This window comes from Ranitomeya variabilis, chromosome 4 (assembly GCF_051348905.1).
Source record: "Ranitomeya variabilis isolate aRanVar5 chromosome 4, aRanVar5.hap1, whole genome shotgun sequence".
In the NCBI taxonomy this organism is placed as follows: domain Eukaryota; kingdom Metazoa; phylum Chordata; class Amphibia; order Anura; family Dendrobatidae; genus Ranitomeya; species Ranitomeya variabilis.
This window is the reverse complement of record NC_135235.1, coordinates 96,524,013-96,546,069: the sequence shown is the minus strand read 5'-3', so window position 1 is coordinate 96,546,069 and position 22,057 is coordinate 96,524,013. Positions and strand designations below refer to the sequence as shown.

Below are 22,057 nucleotides of genomic sequence, written 5' to 3'. Positions count from 1 at the left end.
GTGCACAAGTTGGGTATCCAGCCCATCAAACATCAGCAATAAATTACTTGGCACTCAGAAGGTCTTTTTGCAAGAAAAGGAAACTCGTTTATTCAGTGCATCCAGTTTAAAGTTTTAAACGTTTTCGGTCTAATCATAAGACCTTCATCAGAAAGGTTTGTTTGAATACTGGATAACACAAGATATATGCATGGGCCCACTATGGTGCCAATTTGAGAGGAAGTCCAGGAGACAACGGACGCCTTAGAATGCCTGGAGAGATGGGAGATAAGCGCTGTAGATAGGCGAGCTTTCGCAGGGGTAATAGCGCTGTAACCTCCGTAATGGTCGGCGCCGTGCTGCTGGGACCGCGGTGTAACCGGAAAAGTCAACACCATCACAGACGGCTCCAGTCAGCAGGAGGCAACGGTTCCGTCAGATGGTGACAGACTACATGTCTTGCCCTCTTGCTGTACTCCCAGACGGCTCTTCACCTTTCAAGTTTTGGGTCTCAAAGCTGGATACATGGCCAGAGCTAAGCCAGTATGCATTGGAGGTGCTGGCTTGCCCTGTGGCTAGTGTATTATCGGAACGCGTCTTTAGTGCTGCAGGTGGTGTACTAACTGACTGTCGCATGTGACTATCCTCCGATAACGTTGACCGGCTTACTTTCCTGAAAATGAACAAGGCCTGGATCTCGCAGGAATTTGCCACTCCTCTTCCTGATTAAATAATTAGGTGACTGTCTACGTTATCCAGGTCTCCTGTTGTGTTCATCTTTCTACCACCTGAACTTAAATTCCTGGGCTCCAACACCGCCAGTTGAGGCTCAGAAGTGCCGTCTGCACAGTCAAAACATACGACCCAGTGTTATTGGGTTTCAGTAACGTCAGCTGATCCCCAGCTGTGCAGCCGGCAATGTGTCCTGCGACCGCCACGCTGACACAACAACTGAAATGTAAGGGAACCTGCGGTGGGATTACATTAGACGACATTGCGAGGCGGGATCTCGTCCAGCGCGGCCGCACAGGCGCAGCCAGCCTGACAGCAAATGATGTCAGAAGATGGGCAGCGCTAAGTGTGCCTGGCCAAGGGATAACATAACAGCGCAGGCTCCGTGACAGATTCAAACAACGCTGAGGAGCCGGGGCACGGCGCCAAGGGTGTAGGAATGACAGCTGTGCTGCGTCATATTACGAAGGAAAGTCCCACCTCCGGGACGGTCTCACGGTTTCAGGGGACACATTTTATAAGTGTTTAGTTCTGTGTTTGCAAGGAGCATAATGAAAAGAGCCACCTTTTCCTTTTGCATCTTTTGTGCTGCACAAGCTGGCTCTTTCAGCTACAAACGCCTTGGGGGGGGGGTTAAAGGTTCCCTTTCGACTTTTCTCCAATCAGGCTTCGGCCTACATTGTGTTCCTCTGCTTCTCCTGCTGTCCCTGGGCTCCAACACCGCTAGTTGTTGCCTGGTAGTGCAGAAGTGCTGTACGCACAGTCAACAGTCCCTCCTCTGTTATTGGGGTTCAGTAACGTCAGCTGTTCCCCAGCTGTGTGTGTGGCAATCCCTCCTATCTCCTCCCCCACCTCCTCCTCCTCCTCCTCCTGTCCCTGGGCTCCAACACCGCTAGTTGCTGTCCAGAAGTGCTGTACGCACAGTCAACAGTCACTCCTCTGTTATTGGAGTTCAGTAATGTCAGCTGTTCCCCAGCTGTGTGTGTGGCAATCCCTCCTATCTCCTCCACCTCCTCCTCCTCCTCCTGTCCCTGGGCTCCAACACTGCTAGTTGCTGTCCAGAAGTGCTGTACGCACAGTCAACAGTCCCTCCTCTGTTATTGGGGTTCAGTAACGTCAGCTGTTCCCCAGCTGTGTGTGTGGCAATCCCTCCTATCTCCTCCACCACCTCCTCCTCCTCCTCCTGTCCCTGGGCTCCAACACCGCTAGTTGCTGTCCAGAAGTGCTGTACGCACAGTCAACAGTCCCTCCTCTGTTATTGGGGTTCAGTAACGTCAGCTGTTCCCCAGCTGCGTGTGTGGCAATCCCTCCTATCTCCTCCACCACCTCCTCCTCCTGTCCCTGGGCTCCAACACCGCTAGTTGTTGCCTGGTAGTGCTGTACACACAGACCCAACAGTCCCTCCTCTGTTATTGGGGTTCAGTAACGTCAGCTGTTCCCCAGCTGTGTGTGTGGCAATCCCTCCTATCTCCCCCACCTCCTCCTCCTGTCCCTGGGCTCCAGCACCGCTAGTTGCTGTCCAGAAGTGCTGTACGCACAGTCAACAGTCCCTCCTCTGTTATTGGGGTTCAGTAACGTCAGCTGTTCCCCTGCTGTGTGTGTGGCAATCCCTCCTATCTCCTCCACCTCCTCCTCCTGTCCCTGGGCTCCAACACCGCTAGTTGCTGTCCAGAAGTGCTGTACGCACAGTCAACAGTCACTCCTCTGTTATTGGGGTTCAGTAATGTCAGCTGTTCCCCAGCTGTGTGTGTGGCAATCCCTCCTATCTCCTCCACCACCTCCTCCTCCTCCTCCTGTCCCTGGGCTCCAACACCGCTAGTTGTTGCCTGGTAGTGCTGTACGCACAGTCCCAACAGTCCCTCCTCTGTTATTGGGGTTCAGTAACGTCAGCTGTTCCCCAGCTGTGTGTGTGGCAATCCCTCCTATCTCCCCCACCTCCTCCTCCTCCTCCTGTCCCTGGGCTCCAACACCGCTAGTTGCTGTCCAGAAGTGCTGTACGCACAGTCAACAGTCCCTCCTCTGTTATTGGGGTTCAGTAACGTCAGCTGTTCCCCTGCTGTGTGTGTGGCAATCCCTCCTATCTCCTCCACCTCCTCCTCCTCCTCCTGTCCCTGGGCTCCAACACCGCTAGTTGCTGTCCAGAAGTGCTGTACGCACAGTCAACAGTCCCTCCTCTGTTATTGGGGTTCAGTAACGTCAGCTGTTCCCCTGCTGTGTGTGTGGCAATCCCTCCTATCTCCTCCACCTCCTCCTCCTCCTCCTGTCCCTGGGCTCCAACACCGCTAGTTGCTGTCCAGAAGTGCTGTACGCACAGTCAACAGTCCCTCCTCTGTTATTGGGGTTCAGTAACGTCAGCTGTTCCCCTGCTGTGTGTGTGGCAATCCCTCCACCTCCTCCTCCTCCTCCTGTCCCTGGGCTCCAACACCGCTAGTTGCTGTCCAGAAGTGCTGTCCGCACAGAGCCAAACACCTCGCCAATGTGTTAGTGGGGTTCAGCACCACCAGCTGTTCCCCTGCTGTGTATACGGCAACGTGTACTGCGACCGCCCCGCAGGCACAACAAGTTAAATTTAAGGGAACCTGTCCCCCCCCCCAGGCGTTTGTTACTGAAGGAGCCACCTTGTGCAGCAGTAATGATGCAAAGGGAAAAAGTGCCTCTTTTCGTGGTGCTCCTTGCACATGCTGAACCTTACACTTATGAAATGTGTCCCCTCCTACCGTGATACCGTCCGGTAGGTGGAACTTTCCTTTGTGATGTGACGCAGCACAGCCGTCATTCTTACCCCCTTGGCGCCGTGCGCCGCCTCCTCAGCGTTGTTTGAATCAATCCCGGAGCCTGCGCTGTTAGGTTAGCCCTTGGCCATGCACACATTTTGCGCTGCCCGTCTTCTGACATCATTTGGTGTCAGGCTGGCTGAGCCTGTGCGGCCGCGCTGGACGAGATCCCGCCTCGTAGTGTCTTCTGATTTAATCCCACTGGGGGCCTGAGATCCATGGACATGCGCAGTGCATATCTGAACCTCCACCTCTCACTCATCTCCCTACAGCTTCTTCAGACTGTGCGGTGTCAGCTGATCCCTAATAGCATGCCACGGCCGTGACACCGCACAGTCTGAAGAAGCCGTAGGGAGGGGAGTGAGAGGTGAGGATATGCACTGCGCATGGCCACGGATCCCAGGCCCGTGGTGGGATTACATTAGACGACATTGCGAGGCGGGATCTCGTCCAGCGCGGCCGCACAGGCGCAGCCAGTCTGACACCAAATTATGTCAGAAGACGGGCAGCGCAAAATGTGTGCATGGCCAAGGGCTAACCTAACAGCGCAGGCTCCGGGACTGATTCAAACAACGCTGAGGAGGCGGCGCACGGCGCCAAGGGTGTAAGAATGACGGCTGTGCTGCGTCACATCACAAAGGAAAGTTCCACCAACCGGACGGTATCATGGTAGGAGGGGACACTTTTCATAAGTGTTAGGTTCAGCATGTGCAAGGACCATAATTAAAAGAGCTAAGTTTACCTTTTCCAGCATTAGTGCTGTACACGATGGCTCTTTCAGCTACAAACGCCTGGGGGGGTTAAAGGTTCCCTTTCAACTTGCTCCAGTGCAGGCTTCGGCCTACACTGTGCTCCCTCTCCTCCTCCTGCTGACCCTGGGCTCTAACACCGCTAGTTGGGGCCCAGATGTGCTAGCTGCACAGAGAAAAACACCAGCCAATGTGTCAGTGGGGTTCAGCACCGCCAGCTGTTCCCCTGCTGTGCAGCCGGCAACGTGTCCTGCAACAGCCACGCAGACACAAGAACTGAAATTGAAGGAAACCTGTCCCCCCTCCCCCAGGTGTTTCTACGTTTTACAGCCACCTTGTACGACAGTGATGCTGCATGTGTGCAAGGTGGCTCAGAAACTTATTCTCCTTGCCCATGTTGAACTGAACACGTCTAAAATGAGTCCTCTGCGACCATTAAAACGTCCCTCAGGTGTGATTTTCCTTTGTATTGACACGCAACAAGCTCCTTGGTAGCGCTGCCCGTCTTCTGGCATCATTGTTTGGCTGCCTGCGCCTCTGCGGCCGCCTTGCCCCACACAACGCCCCTCGGTGTCTTATTTATTTGGACTGCGAGGGTGTGATTGATGGGCATGAACGGTGCATTTCTTCTCCTGTCCCTCATCTCCTTCCGCCTTCTTCGGACTGTGCGTCTTCATGGCCGTGGCATGCGATAAGGGATCAGCTGACGCCGCATAGTCTGAAGCGGGTGTAAGAACCCAAGCGAGAGGCGAACATATGTACTGCGCCAGGCCATGAATCCCAGCCCCGCAGTGTGAAACACTGTAAAGACACTGCGGGGCTGGGATTCATGGGCATCGCGAACCGCACCAGCCGACATGAAATGATGTCAGAAGACGGGCAGCGCATGGCCAAGGGATAACGCAACAACGCAGACTCCTGTACATCAAATGCGATGCTCAGGAGGCCGCACCAAGGTGGTATTTTTGCCAGCTGTGCTGCGTCTCATTACGAAGGGAACTCCCGCCTCCAAGACAGATTGACTGTATAAGGGCCAAAATGTTGTACGTGTTTCATTCAGCTTGTGCAAGGAACAAAATTAAAAGAGCAACCTTTGACTTGTGCAGCACTACTGCTGCATAAGGCGTGGCTCTTCTAGTTTGTAACACCTGAGGGGGGTTAAAGGTTACCTTTAAAATTGGTTCAATTAGGCTTCGGCCTACACTCTGCTCCCCCTGCAGAGCCAGGGCTCCAACACCACCAGTTGGTGCCCCGAAGTGCTGGCTGCACAGAGAAAAACACCTCGCCAATGTGTCAGTGGGGTTCAGCACCGCCAGCTGTTCCCCTGCTGTGTAGCCGGCAACGTGTCCTGCAACAGCCACGCAGACACAAAGCTTCCGCCAGTGCAGGCTTCGGCCTACACTCTGCTCCCTCTCCTCCTGCTGACCCTGGGCTCTAACACCACCAGTTGGTGCCCGGTACTGCTAGCTGCACAGAGAAAAACACCAGCCAATGTGTCAGTGGGGTTCAGCACCGCCAGCTGTTCCCCTGCTGTGTAGCCGGCAACGTGTCCTGCAACAGCCACGCAGACACAAAGCTGCCGCCAGTGCAGGCTTCGGCCTACACTCTGCTCCCCCTGCTGACCCTTTGCTCCAACACCGCTAGTTGGGGCTCTAGGAAGATAAGCTTGAATAGGTCCCCATCCTGGTTCCAGCACCGTCAGCTGGTTCCGGGCAGAGCCTTTGGCTTAGGTGCCTCCTTCTGGGTATCCGAGTTCCACCAACGTCAGGTGGTCCTTGGTAGTGCTTTCAGGCACGGGTACCTCCTGCTTAGTAACCGGGTTCCAGTAATATCAGCTGGTCCTCGGTAGTTCCATTGGCTCTTGGACCTTCGGCTACCCATCCGGGTTCCAGTACCGTCAGCTGGTTCTCGGCAGTGTCTTTTGCTCTTGTACCTACTGCTCCCCATCCTGGTTCCAGTACCGTCAGCTGGTTCCGGGCAGAGCCTTTGGCTTAGGTGCCTCCTTCTGTGTATCCGAGTTCCACCAACGTCAGGTGGTCCTTGGTAGTGCTTTCAGGCACGGGTACCTCCTGCTTAGTAACCGGGTTCCAGTAACGTCAGCTGGTCCTCGGTAGTTCCATTGGCTCTTGGACCTTCGGCTACCCATCCGGGTTCCAGTACCGTCAGCTGGTTCTCGGCAGTGTCTTTTGCTCTTGTACCTTCTGCTCCCCATCCTGGTTCCAGTACCGTCAGCTGGTTCCGGGCAGAGCCTTTGGCTTAGGTGCCTCATTCTGGGTATCCGAGTTCCACCAATGTCAGGTGGTCCTTGGTAGTGCTTTCAGGCACGGGTACCTCCTGCTTAGTAACCGGGTTCCAGTAACGTCAGCTGGTCCTCGGTAGTTCCATTGGCTCTTGGACCTTCGGGTAGCCATCCGAGTTCCAGTTCCATCAGCTGTTTCTCGGCATTTTCTCAGCCTTCTTGTACCTTCTGCTACATTTCCAAGTTCAAGACCCTAAAGACGACGACCCGGAAGACCACCCCTAAGATGACGACGACACCAGAGACGACGACCACTGAGATGACGACGACCCTGGAGACGATGACCCTGAAGACCACCCCGATGACGACGACCCCGGAGACGACGACCCTGGAGACGACGACGACATGGGAGACCGAGAAGCAGAAGAACAAGAGGCTGCAGAACAAAGAGCAGAAGAACATTAAGCATAACACTAAATATCAGAGCAAAAGATATTATCTAAATTATAAGCAGAAGAAGACTAAGCAGTGTATGGGGGTGAGTCCGTTCCTCCTCGTGGTGCCCCTGGATAAAGCCTGATGCTGCAGGCCAAACTGAACGCGGACAAATGTAACTCTTTTGTGACAGGCAGAACGGAAGGTGTAATCTTCAAACTTTTATAGATAACAACTACGGGAATGCCTGTCACAAATAAGAATATGATGAAGAAGTTGAATATGAAGAAGATAATAGTTAAATAAAAAGAATATGAACAATGTAAAAAAAAAAAATTATAGGTAGAATAAGATGAATAAGGTGAAGATAGTTGATGTCAAAGAAGCTGATGATGAGGATAATGAAGAAGAAAGTGTGGGAGAAGTAAAAAAGAAGGTGAAGGACGTGGAAGTAGTGAAACATCAATATCTGACAAAAAAAAAAAAAAAATAGTCAAAATCTTTCTAACGCCGAACGTCATAAAAAAAAACAAAAAAACCTGCTATTCTATTTGTTTGGGCTAAACCTCTGTGCCTTTAATGTCTCCGCCACCTCCCCCAATACATCCTACATTATTCTTAGTTGTTTTCCTTCATGTAGAATTAACCTACAAGGAAAGAAAGGGTTTATTTTAATTCCGATATTTTCGTCCCATTGACTTGCATTGGGATCGGGTATCGGTATCGGATTAGATCCGATACTTTGACGGTATCGGCCGATACTTTCCGATACCGATACTTTCCGATATCGGAAGGTATCGCTCAACACTAATTACAAATGCACGAATCAATATTTAGAGATTTTGAAAATCACATAAATGTAACATTCCACCATACTAGTTGATATAGGCGTTATCACCTTAGATAATTCTTTTTGTGATGGGGCCCCTCTAAATAAGTGGATTACAGGAAAATTCATTGCTGAGACAGTGAGTTATCAATTGTAATCTTAGAACTGTAGAAACCGCACATCCCAATATTCATACTTTGATTTAATGCTGCTAGGCAAAAATTTACAAACCGAAAAAAATGAGGTACTTATTTTAACATTCTGATCAGACTGTTTGAAGCCCACTACAATGTCACGATGAACCTCTTGGTGGGTCCACAGCCTGAAAGGTGCTGTGTAGAAACCACCATCACAGTGACAATGCACCAGCAGGGATAGCGGCTGGTGCCTCAAAGCACCCATGCTGAAAGTCCCCACGACTCCTGGCCGCACCATTCCACTGACACAACACTGCAGCAACAATGGCCTCCACACAGCACCAAACACCAGGTGAATAGATGTAAAAAACTCACCTTCCACAAACTCTCAGATTGAGGACTGAGAGCAAAAATATGCGGAACCCCTCTCGCAGTCTCCTGCTAATTTAAAAACACCTGGGTCAAATGGGAGGAGTACTGGTCCATGTAAAATAAAAAAAAGGAGATAGAGGAGACAGTTATGTTGATTTAAATGGTTAATCGCATTGAATTTAACTCGCATATAACTGTTTAAGTGTTCCTGCGCATACTCTATTATTTAGAGTAACTGCTGCTATTGTATTTGTTACTTATACACTGCTTGCCTACTATCCTTTCCTTTGTTTTATAAACTGGTTAGTAAATATTCATATTATATAATCTTTGTGTGTGTCTGCTGATTGTTGCTGTATATCTCGTCCTGTGGCCGTCCCTTGTCCACATTTCAGTTATGACTAGAGATGATCGAACATTGTTGGGTCCCTCCTTATTCAGCAAGCTATAGCGCTTACCGAAGAAGCTGTATCGGGAACCCGGAAATGTGGAGCGCTCCCGATGATCAGCTATTCGATGCCGCAGCTGCATGTGTCGCGGCTGTGTGATGTTCACAACACATGCATGGAGACCGTTTGTTGGGATCTTCATGCATGTGTTGTGACTGATTATCGGGAGTGCTCCGGGTATCCGGATTCCCGCTGCAGCTTCTTTGGGAAGAGCTATAGCTTGCCGAATAAGGAGGGAGACGACGATGTTCACTCATCTCTAGTTATGACATGTGAGCCTGGTGCCCAATCAGCTCTGGAGTCACTGTCCCCGCATTCAGAAAAATCGAATGTATATAAGCATTAAAAGACATATTCATGGGTTAGCTCATGATAACTGTTTTATTACACAGTATGTTATGCACATGCAGTATCATTACTTTTATAATCTACATATTCCTCAGCACCTTACCATACCATAACAAACATCATGGTTTCCTATGAATGCCAGCCATAGATAACCTTTACAGGATAACCAACAAGACCCCCAGCTGCCATTTTCTAGCCACTGATGCCCCACAATTGCATCACAAATGTGGGACAGTGTTCATGGGCAGGTGGAAAGGCTTGCCCCATATTAACGTGAATTATTTGCTTCTACCAGAGATTAATAGCATTATGTAAATAGCTAACAGCAACAGCAGAGCTCGAGGTTATTAGAAGCAGATAATAGCTTTGTACCATAAGAGATGCAAGGTAAGTTCCTGAACTCACATCAAACATGGGTGACTGAGCATATGATGAAACAGAACTTAATATGTTGGGAAGAGGTTAATGCAAAAGCAGCCTTAACAAAGTCAAAGTTAATTCAACATACAGGTCCTTCTCAAAAAATTAGCATATAGTGTTAAATTTCATTATTTACCATAATGTAATGATTACAATTAAACTTTCATATATTATAGATTCATTATCCACCAACGGAAATTTTTCAGGTCTTTTATTGTTTTAATACTGATGATTTTGGCATACAACTCCTGATAACCCAAAAAACCTGTCTCAATAAATTAGCATATTTCACCCGTCCAATCAAATAAAAGTGTTTTTTAATAACAAACAAAAAAAACATCAAATAATAATGTTCAGTTATGCACTCAATACTTGGTCGGGAATCCTTTGGCAGAAATGACTGCTTCAATGCGGCGTGGCATGGAGGCAATCAGCCTGTGACACTGCTGAGATGTTATGGAGGCCCAGGATGCTTCAATAGCGGCCTTAAGCTCATCCAGAGTGTTGGGTCTTGCGTCTCTCAACTTTCTCTTCACAATATCCCACAGATTCTCTATGGGGTTCAGGTCAGGAGAGTTGGCAGGCCAATTGAGCACAGTAATACCATGGTCAGTAAACCATTTACCAGTGGTTTTGGCACTGTGAGCAGGTGCCAGGAAGCATGAAGTGCTCCAAAATCTCCTGATAGCTAGCTGCATTGACCCTGCCCTTGATGAAACACAGTGGACCAACACCAGCAGCTGACATGGCACCCCACACCACTGACTGTGGGTACTTGACACTGGACTTCAGGCATTTTGGCATTTCCTTCTCCCCAGTCTTCCTCCAGACTCTGGCACCTTGATTTCCGAATGACATGCAAAATTTGCTTTCATCAGAAAAAAGTACTTGGGACCACTTAGCAACAGTCCAGTGCTGCTTCTCTGTAGCCCAGGTCAGGCGCTTCTGCCGCTGTTTATGGTTCAAAAGTGGCTTTACCTGGGGAATGCGGCACCTGTAGCCCATTTCCTGCACACGCCTGTGCACGGTGGCTCTGGATGTTTCCACACCAGACTCAGTCCACTGCTTCCTCAGGTTCCCCAAGGCCTGGAATCGGTCCTTCTCCACAATCTTCCTCAGGGTCCGGTCACCTCTTCTCGTTGTACAGCGTTTTCTGCCACATTGTTTCCTTCCAACAGACTTACCATTGAGGTGCCTTGATACAGCACTCTGGGAACAGCCTATTTGTTGAGAAATTTCTTTCTGGGTCTTACCCTCTTGCTTGAGGGTGTCAATGATGGCCTTCTTGACATCTGTCAGGTCGCTAGTCTTACCCATGATGGGGGTTTTGAGTAATGAACCAGGCAGGGAGTTTTTAAAAGCCTCAGGTATCTTTTGCATGTGTTTAGAGTTAATTAGTTGATTCAGAAGATTAGGGTAATAGGTCGTTTAGAGAACCTTTTCTTGATATGCTAATTTATTGAGACAGGTTTTTTGGGTTATCAGGAGTTGTAGGCCAAAATCATCAGTATTAAAACAATAAAAGACCTGACAAATTTCAGTTGGTGGATAATGAATCTATAATATATGAAAGTTTAATTGTAATCATTACATTATGGTAAATAATGAAATTTAACACTATATGCTAATTTTTTGAGAAGGACCTGTATACCGTAAACCGATGAGAACCATTAGTAACCAGCAGCCTGTTTAATAGTATGCTGCTGTTTTGCACTTTGTGTGCTTTTTTATGTAAAAATGGTCCAAAAATGATCCCTTTTTGGGGTTAGATGATAACGAAACAAGTAATAAATTCACATGCAGAATGTATGAAAGAAGCCATGACTTTTTAACGGTGAACCAAAAATGATCTGTTGCTGTTGAGTAGAAACAGATTTGTTTCATAGTAAGTAAAGAAGCAATAGTCTTTTAACAAGCTTACCAAAAATTATTATTTTTTGGGATCAGCAACAGGTTTGAAAAAGCAATGCAAAATAAGCATTCATAAATATGTAGATGCACAGGGTGGGCCATAAATGGGGATAAACCTGGGTGGGCCATGTATATGGATACACCTGAATAAAAGGGGAATGGTTGGTGATATCAACTTCCTGTTTGTGGCACATTAGTATTTGGGAGGGGAAAAACTTTTCAAGATGGGTGGTGACCATGGCAGCCATTTTGTAGTCTGCCATTTTGGATGTAACTTTATAAATGGCCCACCCAGGTGTATCCATATAAATGGCCCACTCTGTACATCAAATTTGACTAATTCAACATGTGCGCAAAAACAGTAGTTTGTGACACGCAAATTTTGTGTGGCAGAGGTAGCTTTTTTTCCAGCAGCAATATTGGTGGCTTGCTTCTGAATGAAAAAAAGAGTTATTGAAATGAGGCAGCTGCACTATAATCTTTGTGATCAATCACTGTCAGCTCTTCTCTCTCTATCTCTCCATTGAATCTTTATATTTTTCTCTTCTCTTAATATACTAATCTTCAGTACTGCAATAGTGTTACATACTATCTGTACTAATTTTTCACTTTTTTATGACATTTTTTCCTATCTTTAAGGCTGGGTTTACAGGTACTGATATTTCCGGTACTGGAAAACACAGTACCGGAGATGTCAGTGTCCATGTGTCTGTGTGCTTAATACTTGCGGCACATGTTTGGCAACCATGTTCTGCTCGTGTGCCGCATCAGTACCACATGCACCAAAACCAGGAAAGCAGTAGTACAGCACTGTTCGTCGGCACCAAGTGCTGAAGACTCCTCTCATCATTCTCCCCTGTTCTGCTTGCAATCAGCGAGAGTAGGGGAGAATGATGAAAGTTATGTTCAAGTGATAACAATGAGAGCAGGCAGTGGCTGATGGGACTATTACTCCCATCGGCCTACACTTGCTGCCGCTAATAATAGTGACAGCAAGAGCAGCTGATGGTAGAATTTATCAACCGCCGCCTGTGCTCTAAATAAATAAATAAAAAATCTGGCACGGCTTCACTTGTACGTTCTATAACTAGCCAGGCACAACTGACAGATGAGGACTGCAGCCCTCAACTGTCAGATTCAGGAAGACTGGTTATCAAGAACAGATGGGTTCCCTCACTGTTTTTTTTAATTATTTAAATAAATAATTTAAAAAAATGGTGTGGGGTCCCCTATTTTTTACAACCATCCAAGCTATAACAGACAGCGGGGGGCTGGTATCCTCAGGTTGGTAAGTATCCATGGATATTTTCCCCCCAGCCTAACAATATCAGCCTGCAGCTGCCCAGAAAAGGCACATCTATTAGAGAAAGTGGGAAAAGCCGGGTAAAGCACCGGAATTGGATCATCTAATAGATGTGCCTTTTCTGGGTGGCTGCGGGCTGCTATTTTTAGGCTGGGGGTGGTCAATATCCATGGCCCCTAACCAGCCTGAAAATACCAGCCCCCAGATGTCAGCATTAGCAAGGCTAGTTGTCAAAAATAGGAGTGAAATCTACAACTTTTTTTAAATTATTTAAATCATTAAAAAAATAGTGTGGGTACCCCTCTATTCTTGATAACCAGCCTTGCTGAAGCTGACAGCTGAGGGTTGCCCCCAGCTGTCAGTTTTGCCTGGCTGGTTATAGAAAATACAGGGGAACCCATGCCATTTTTAATTTATTTATTTGTGGCGCTACCTGCAGTCACTGTGATCAGTTGAATATAACTCTCATCATTTTACTTGCTCGTGCTGATCGCTGGCAGAGCAGGGGAGAATTATGAGCGCCATCTTCAGCACCCAGCGCCGGGGAACAGCGCTTACTGTACCGCTGCTTCCCTGGTGTCATTGCGTGTGGTACTGATGCGGCACATGGAAACTGACATCACTGGTACCGTTTTTTCCAATACCAGAAATATCAGGACGTGTGGGAACGGTGTAATGCTAAGTGTGATGTTCTTTCACTATGCTGATTCATCCGAAAATAGTTTTGCTTTCACCCCGACTCTAAATTGGTTGTAACTTGTGATGTGGTAAATGCAAGCCCTTATGAAGAAGCGCACCATGCCCCGTCCAATGTAATGTGAGCCTTCACTTCCAAAATATCATCAGCAAATCAAATCACTAATTGTTCAAGTTCACTGGGTTCAGCTAATCAAATTGATTTGCTCGTTTCTATGAAGAACAAAACATTTCTATTGGAAAAATTGTATAATTATGAAATATTAATATGTTTGCATGTATTACCAAATTCCTGTTTTTTAGGGAAATCTATTGCTGAGATTAAACAAAACATTCAGAATTTGTTTGACTGCTGGGACAATGAAAACTACTATAACTACAAGTCAAAGGCTAGGAATGCTGCTGGTGGGCCAGACTATGGATACAGAAGTTGCAAAGAAATCAAGAGCGCATATACGTATGCTGAAGGTGAGATATATCTGCCATAATGAAAGCTTTATAATCTTTCCGACTTTCTGTGTATAAGTATATTGCTTACACACATATCCATACATATGTATGATCGTAAGTGAACATTCATAATTAATTGCATAATATATGGCTCATTTCATATTTTTTTCATTTAGATGGAATATACAGTTTGACCACAGAATATGGTGTAATGTATCAGACCTACTGTGACATGACAACCAATGGTGGAGGTTGGACATTGGTAGCCAGCGTCCATGAAAATAACATCAATGGTAAATGTACACAGGGAGATTGCTGGTCCAGCCAATCAGGAAGCAATGCCAACAATCCAAAGGGAGATGACAACTGGGCTAACTACGCCACATTTGGACTACCTGATGGAGCTACCAGTGATGATTATAAGGTACTTGCTACAAATAAAATACATGGCAATGTAAGGCTGCAGATGAGTTGCCCGCCAGGGCCATGGGGCACTCAGTACCGGGTCCTGTGGTTTCACAGGGGAATGTCACAGTGGCTGCGACCCGATCTGTGGCCCTGGGCACCCATGTAAAAGGGAAAGGTCTTTAAAGGGATAAAGTTTATGTTCGTGACGCCACCTGTGGTATTTGGTCAGTGGGAACCGACGCTGCTTTAAGGGGTCCTCTGGGGTGATGTTATGGCAGCTATATGGTATATCTTCCCACAGGTGAAGTATATCCCCAGGGCTCCCGGTGTGTAGATGGTGGAATGGTGAGAGGTGCAGAGAAGAGCAAGGACACAGGATTGCAGTCTCTTTACCTTGTTTACTGTTGGTTTTGGCAGCCACAGTCCAGGGCACCAGACCACAGGGCCATCCAGAAACAAGCAAGTTCCCCGGGGTAAGTCAGGTGGGAGCTTACCACTCTGCGCTTTCTGTCTCTAAGTCCTTGCTGCCACTATGTGTCTCAACAAGGCCTTTAATCATTCTGCTGTCCTAGGACAGGTATGTGTATGGCAGGCAGCTCGAGTGGTGCATGTTGGTGTCCTCTAGCTGCGACTCCAGGCTCCTGAGTGCTGCTGTGCCACAGATAATTATGGGCAACGTCACTGTAGTACAATGCCCTCCGGTTTTGCTCCGTGTGTTGCAATCCATCTAAGCCCGGTACCCGGATATTTGCGCTATCACTCTTCAGAGGCCTGTTCGTGGCCTCCTGGAGCTCTCACTCTCCTCTGTGCTCCACTCCTGTCTGTCCTCGCACACAGACTCCTATTCCAGACTCAGCTCACTCCGCCTCCAAGCCAAGATTTTTATTCAGGGAAGCTGCCCTAAAACAGAGTTTGGAGCTCCCCCTCCAGGCCTGGAATTGGAAGGTGTTGTGTGTGTGTAAACCTACCAAAGGAAATCTCACTTGTCTCTGGACATAGCACTCTCCTCCCCATGAGGAAGACAGCACTACTGTGGTACCTGAACTCCTGGGGTGCCACACATATATACAGCAGAACCCATTCTCAGCAGAGCCATATCCCTCACATATCAGACACATGCAGCTCATAATGCTTGCATATCAAACTCATGCACCCCAAACACCGATCACATATTAGACAGATATAGTATATCAGACATATGCAGCATATACATCCCTCACATATCAGACACATACAGCACACACCACTCACATATCATACAAATGCATCACACATTCAAAAAAAATCAGAGACATAGGGCTCACACCACTCACATATCAGACATATACAGATCACATGTCAGACACATAGAGCTCACATCACTCACATATCAGACATATACAGCTCACATATCAGACACATAGAGCTCATATCACTCCCATATCAGACTCACACAGTACATATGTGACACTCCAGGGTCCTGATTGTCACAGTGGCATTGCTTTCCTCACAGGAAGAGTGATGTCACGCTTGGAAAGGAAGGAAGATCTTCTCTATCAGGTATACACAAACATGCAACATGTTCACACTCCAGGCTAGAAGGGGGAGCTCTGAACCCGGTTTTCAGGGGAAATTCCCTATATATATATATTCTGGTGTGGAGGGAAAGTTAGTGAGTTGTTGTGAATTCCGCTCTTGGGCTCCCTCCGGTGGTTGTAAGTGGCACTTTTGTGAGTTCTACTCTTGGGCTCCCTCCGGTGGTTTTAAGTGGAATGGCTGCTTCTTGGATTTAGCATCAGCAGCTGCTTCCACTGATTGTCTTTCTGGCTCGGCTATTTTAGACTGGCCTTATCCCTCAGTCAGTGCCAGTTGGCAATGGTTCCTGCTTGAAGTTACATCTCTTTTGGATTTCCCTGACACTCTAACCAGTTCAGCAAAGATAAGTCCTTGCTTGTCCTTTTGCAGTCCACTTGTTGTGGACTTAATTGTTCAGCACAATGTATGTTTTTTCTTTCTAGTCCAGCTTATCACTATTCAGCTAAGCTGGAAGCTCTGGGCAGCAGATTTGCCCTCCACACCTTTAGTCAGGTGTGGAGATTTTTGCATTCTCTGCGGTGGACTTTTTCTAGTTTTTATTACTGACCGCACAGTGTTCTGTCCTGTACTATCTATCTAGCTAGAAGTGGCCTCCTTTGCTACATCTTGTTTCATTCTACGTATGTCATTTCCCTCTCCACTCACAGTCATTATTTGTGGGGGGCTGCCTACCCTTTGGGGATTTTCTCTGAGGCAAGATAGCTTTCCTGTTTCTACCTTTAGGGGCAGTTAGTTCTCCGGCTGTGACGAGGTGTCTAGGGAGTGACAGGAACATTCCACGGCTACTTCTAGTGTTGTGTTAAGATCAGGAACTGCGGTCAGTATAGTTACCACCTGCTCAGAGCTCGTCGCATGTCGCTCCTTAACCACCAGTCCATAACAGTACTGTTGTGAATTCCGCTCTTGGGCTCCCTCCGGTGGTTGTAAGTGGCACTTTTGTGAGTTCTGCTCATGCTATTTCTGATTGCCCTAAGCGTACTAAGAGGGTCGCTAGATCTGTTACCATCAGTACTGTACAGCCTAAATTTCTCCTGTCTGTGACCCTGATTTGCTCATTATCATCCTTTTCTGTCATGGCATTTGTGGATTCAGGCGCTGCCCTGAACTTAATGGACTTAGAATTCGCCAGGTGCTGTGGTTTTTCTTTGCAGCCTTTGCAGAGCCCTATTCCTTTGAGGGGTATTGATGCTACACCATTGGCCAAGAATAAACCTCAGTATTGGACTCAGCTGACTATGTGCATGGCTCCAGCACATCAGGAAGATTGCCGTTTTCTGGTGTTGCATAATTTATATGATGTTGTTGTACTGGGTTTTCCATGGTTACAAGTACACAATCCAGTGCTGGATTGGAAATCTATGTCTGTGACTAGTTGGGGTTGTCAAGGGGTACATAGTGACATTCCTTTGATGTCAATTTCCTCTTCCCCCTCTTCTGATGTTCCTGAGTTTTTGTCGGATTTCCAGGATGTATTTGACGAGCCCAAGTCCAGTTCCCTTCTTCCACATAGGGACTGCGATTGTGCTATTGACTTGATTCCTGGCTGTTAGTTCCCTAAGGGCCGACTTTTCAATCTGTCTGTGCCAGAGCATGCCGCCATGCGGAGTTATGTTAAGGAGTCTTTGGAGAAGGGGCATATTCGGCCGTCTTTGTCACCATTGGGAGCAGGATTCTTTTTTGTTGCCAAGAAGGATGGCTCCTTGAGACCCTGTATTGATTATCGCCTTCTTAATAAGATCACGGTCAAATTCCAATACCCTTTACCTTTGCTTTCTGATTTGTTTGCTTGGATTAAGGGGGCTAGTTGGTTTACCAAGATTGACCTTCGAGGGGCATATAATCTTGTTCGTATTAAACAGGGTGACGAATGGAAAACTGCATTTAATACGCCCGAAGGCCATTTTGAATACCTTGTGATGCCTTTCGGGCTTTCTAATGCTCCTTCTGTATTTCAGTCCTTCATGCATGATATTTTCCGCAATTATCTTGATAAATTCTTGATTGTGTATTTGGATGATATTTTGATTATTTCCGATGATTGGGAGTCTCATGTGAAGCAGGTCAGGATGGTATTCCAGATCCTTCGTGATAATGCCTTATTTGTGAAGGGGTCTAAGTGCCTATTTGGAGTTGAGAAGGTCTCTTTTTTGGGTTTTATTTTTTCTCATTCGTCTATAGAAATGGATCCTGTTAAGGTCCAAGCCATTCATGACTGGATTCAACCCACATCTGTGAAGAGCCTTCAGAAATTTTTGGGCTTTGCTAATTTTTATCGCGGTTTCATTGCCAACTTTTCCAGTGTAGTTAAGCCCCTGACGAAGAAAGGCGCTGATGTGACGAATTGGTCCTCTGCGGCTGTTGAGGCCTTTCAGGAGCTTAAACGCTGATTTACTTCTGCCCTTGTGTTGCATCAGCCGGAGGTTTCTCTTCCTTTTCAGGTTGAGGTTGATGCTTCTGAGATTGGAGCAGGGGCCGTTTTGTCACAGAGTAATTCTGATGGTTCCTTGATGAAACCGTGTGCCTTCTTTTCCCGAAAGTTTTCACCTGCGGAACGCAATTATGATGTCGGCAATCGGGAATTGTTGGCTATGAAGTGGGCATTTGAGGAGTGGCGACATTGGCTTGAGGGAGCCAAGCACCGCGTTGTGGTCTTGACCGATCATAAGAATCTGATTTACCTTGAGTCGGCCAAGCGGCTGAACCCTAGACAGGCTCGATGGTCCCTGTTTTTCTCCCGTTTCGATTTTGTGGTCTCGTATCTTCCGGGATCTAAGAATGTTAAAGCGGATGCCCTCTCTAGGAGTTTTTGCCTGATTCTCCTGGAGTCCTTGAGCCGGTTGGCATTCTTAGAGAAGGGGTGATTCTTTCTGCCATCTCCCCTGATTTACGGCGGGTGCTTCAGGAATTTCAGGCTGATAAACCTGACCGCTGTCCTATGGGGAAGCTGTTTGTTCCTGATAGATGGACAAGTAAGGTAATTTCTGAGGTTCATTGTTCGGTGTTGGCCGGTCATCCTGGGATTTTTGGTACCAGAGATTTGGTTGCTAGGTCCTTTTGGTGGCCTTCCTTGTCGCGGGATGTGCGTTCTTTTGTGCAGTCCTGTGGGACTTGTGCCCGGGCTAAGCCTTGCTGTTCCCGCGCTAGTGGGTTGCTTTCGCCTTTGCCTGTCCCTGAGAGGCCCTGGACGCATATTTCCATGGATTTTATTTCGGATCTTCCTGTGTCCCAGAAGATGTCTGTTATCTGGGTGGTTTGTGACCGGTTCTCTAAAATGGTCCATTTGGTACCTTTGCCTAAATTGCCTTCCTCCTCTGATTTGGTTCCATTGTTCTTTCAGCATGTGGTTCGTTTGCATGGTATTCCGGAGAATATTGTGTCTGACAGAGGTTCCCAGTTTGTTTCTAGGTTTTGGCGGGCCTTTTGTGCTAGGATGGGCATTAATTTGTCTTTTTCTTCGGCATTCCATCCTCAGACAAATGGCCAAACTGAGCGAACTAATCAAACCTTGGAAACCTATTTGAGATGCTTTGTGTCTGCTGATCAGGATGGTTGGGTGGCTTTCTTGCCATTGGCTGAGTTTACCCTTAATAATCGGGCCAGTTCAGCTACTTTGGTTTCGCCTTTCTTTTGTAATTTTGGTTTCCATCCTCGTTTTTCTTCGGGGCAGGTTGAGCCTTCTGATTGTCCTGGTGTGGATTCTGTGATGGACAGGTTACAGCAGATTTGGACTCATGTGGTAGACAATTTGACGTTGTCTCAGGAAAAGGCTCAACGTTTTGCTAACCGCCGTCGGTGTGTTGGTCCCCGGCTTCGGATGGGGGATTTAGTCTGGTTATCTTCTCGTCATGTTCCTATGAAGGTTTCTTCCCCTAAGTTCAAGCCTCGGTTTATTGGTCCTTATAAGATTTCTGAGATTATCAATCCAGTGTCTTTTCGTTTGGCCCTTCCAGCCTCTTTTGCCATCCACAATGTTTTCCATAGATCTTTGTTGCAGAGATATGTGGTACCCGTTGTTCCCTCTGTTGATCCTCCTGCCCCGGTGTTGGTTGAGGGGGAGTTGGAATATGTGGTTGAGAAAATTTTGGATTCTCGTTTTTCGAGGCGGAGGCTTCAGTATCTTGTCAAGTGGAAGGGTTATGGCCAGGAGGATAATTCTTGGGTTGTTGCCTCCGATGTCCATGCCGCCGATTTGGTTCGTGCTTTTCACTTGGCTCGTCCTGATCGGCCTGGGGGCTCTGGTGAGGGTTCGGTGACCCCTCCTCAAGGGGGGTACTGTTGTGAATTCCGCTCTTGGGCTCCCTCCGGTGGTTGTAAGTGGCACTTTTGTGAGTTCTGCTCTTGGGCTCCCTCCGGTGGTTTTAAGTGGAATGGCTGCTTCTTGGATTTAGCATCAGCAGCTGCTTCCACTGATTGTCTTTCTGGCTCGGCTATTTTAGACTGGCCTTATCCCTCAGTCAGTGCCAGTTAGCAATGGTTCCTGCTTGGAGTCACATCTCTTTTTGATTTCCCTGACACTCTGACCAGTTCAGCAAAGATAAGTCCTTGCTTGTCCTTTTGCAGTCCACTTGTTGTGGACTTAATTGTTCAGCACATATATGTTTTTTCTTTCTAGTCCAGCTTATCAGTATGGATCTATTCAGCTAAGCTGGAAGCTCTGGGCAGCAGATTTGCCCTCCACACCTTTAGTCAGGTGTGGAAATTTTTGCATTCTCTGCGTTGGACTTTTTCTAGTTTTTATTACAGACGGCACAGTGTTCTGTCCTGTACTATCTATCTAGCTAGAAGTGGCCTCCTTTGCTACATCTTGTTTCATTCTACGCATGTCATTTCCCTCTCCACTCACAGTCATTATTTGTGGGGGGCTGCCTACCCTTTGGGGATTTTCTCTGAGGCAAGATAGCTTTCCTGTTTCTACCCTTAGGGGCAGTAAGTTCTCCGGCTGTGACGAGGTGTCTAGGGAGTGACAGGAACATCCCACGGCTACTTCTAGTGTTGTGTTAAGATCAGGAACTGCGGTCAGTATAGTTACCACCTGCTCAGAGCTCGTCGCATGTCGCTCCTTAACCACCAGTCCATAACAGTGAGTGTCAGACAGCAGACTGGAACAGTATGAGGCAGAAAGACGTGTGAGAGGCCGTGCAGTCAGAGGTGCTGCAGCTCCTGGATAGAGATAATACGGAGAGAAGAACAGTTTTTTGAGAGCATGCAGGAGAGCGGAGCACAGGAGAGTGAAACCTGGGGAGAATAGCTGTGACTGAGCTATCTCCCTGCAGAGCACAGATACCGGTAGCCGGAAGACTGATGATGTGTCGGACTCTAGGAGGCATAGCAGAAATGGCAGGACAGCTGGACTACATGTCACCTGTCCGCGCTAACACCTGGAGACACAGTGGCACAAAGAGCCGGGTCATGATAGAGACCCTGTAAAAAGGCTCGAGCCATCTGTCATACGGGTTAGTGTCCTACCCTTTATGGAGGACAGAGGGAACTGTGAGGACCTTGACAGAAGCCACAGGCAGCAAGGGACTGCACCACCATGCTAGAGGGAAGGCTTTTAACTCCACCTGGTAAAGGGGACTCTGAACTCGCTTCCAAGCCGGCCGGACCCTAACTGTACCAGTGATCTGGTGCCCTGGACTGTTGATGCCTGAAATCTTCAGTAAACCAGGTAAAGAGACTGCAAACCTGTGTCCTCTGTTCTTTATTGCACCACTCACCATCCTTATCTCATCACCAGGAGCCCTGGGGACCTACTTCGCATGTGGGAAGTTATACCTTCTTAGCTGCCATAACATCACCCCAGTGGACCCCTTTAAGCAGCGTCAGTCCCCTCTGACCTTATACCACAGGTGGCGTCACAAACACAAACTTTATGCAAAATCCCTTTAAAGGCATTCCCTTTTACATGAGCGCTCAGGGCAATGGACTGGTTCGCTGCCACCATGACATCCCCTTTTAAGTACCGGACCCGATATCGAGTACCCCTAGGCCCTGGTGGGCGATTCACATACACACCACTCACATATCAGACATATACAGCTCACACTGCTCACATATCAGATACATGCCGCTCATACTGCTCACATATCAGACATATGCAGCTCACATTGCTCACAAATCAGACACATAGAGCTCACACACTCACATATCAGATATATACAGCTCACATATCAGACACATAAAGCTCAAATCACTCACATACACTCACACAGTACATACACACCACTCACATATCAGACATATACAGCTCA

The 22,057-nt window shown here is 47.5% G+C and overlaps 1 protein-coding gene across 1 annotated transcript in view; it reads left to right on the top strand.

Annotated features, from left to right (window-relative positions):
• The first annotated feature begins 6,998 nt into the window (after positions 1 to 6,998).
• Positions 6,999 to 22,057, top strand: part of LOC143768446 (intelectin-1-like) — a 76,866-nt gene continuing 61,807 nt past the window's right edge. Inside the window, exons 1-3 of the mRNA XM_077257125.1 lie at positions 6,999 to 7,202; positions 13,799 to 13,841; positions 14,000 to 14,247. Of these exons, the coding sequence (XP_077113240.1) occupies positions 7,152 to 7,202; positions 13,799 to 13,841; positions 14,000 to 14,247 (342 nt within the window). The 5' untranslated portion in view covers positions 6,999 to 7,151. The remainder of the gene's footprint in view (positions 7,203 to 13,798; positions 13,842 to 13,999; positions 14,248 to 22,057) is intronic.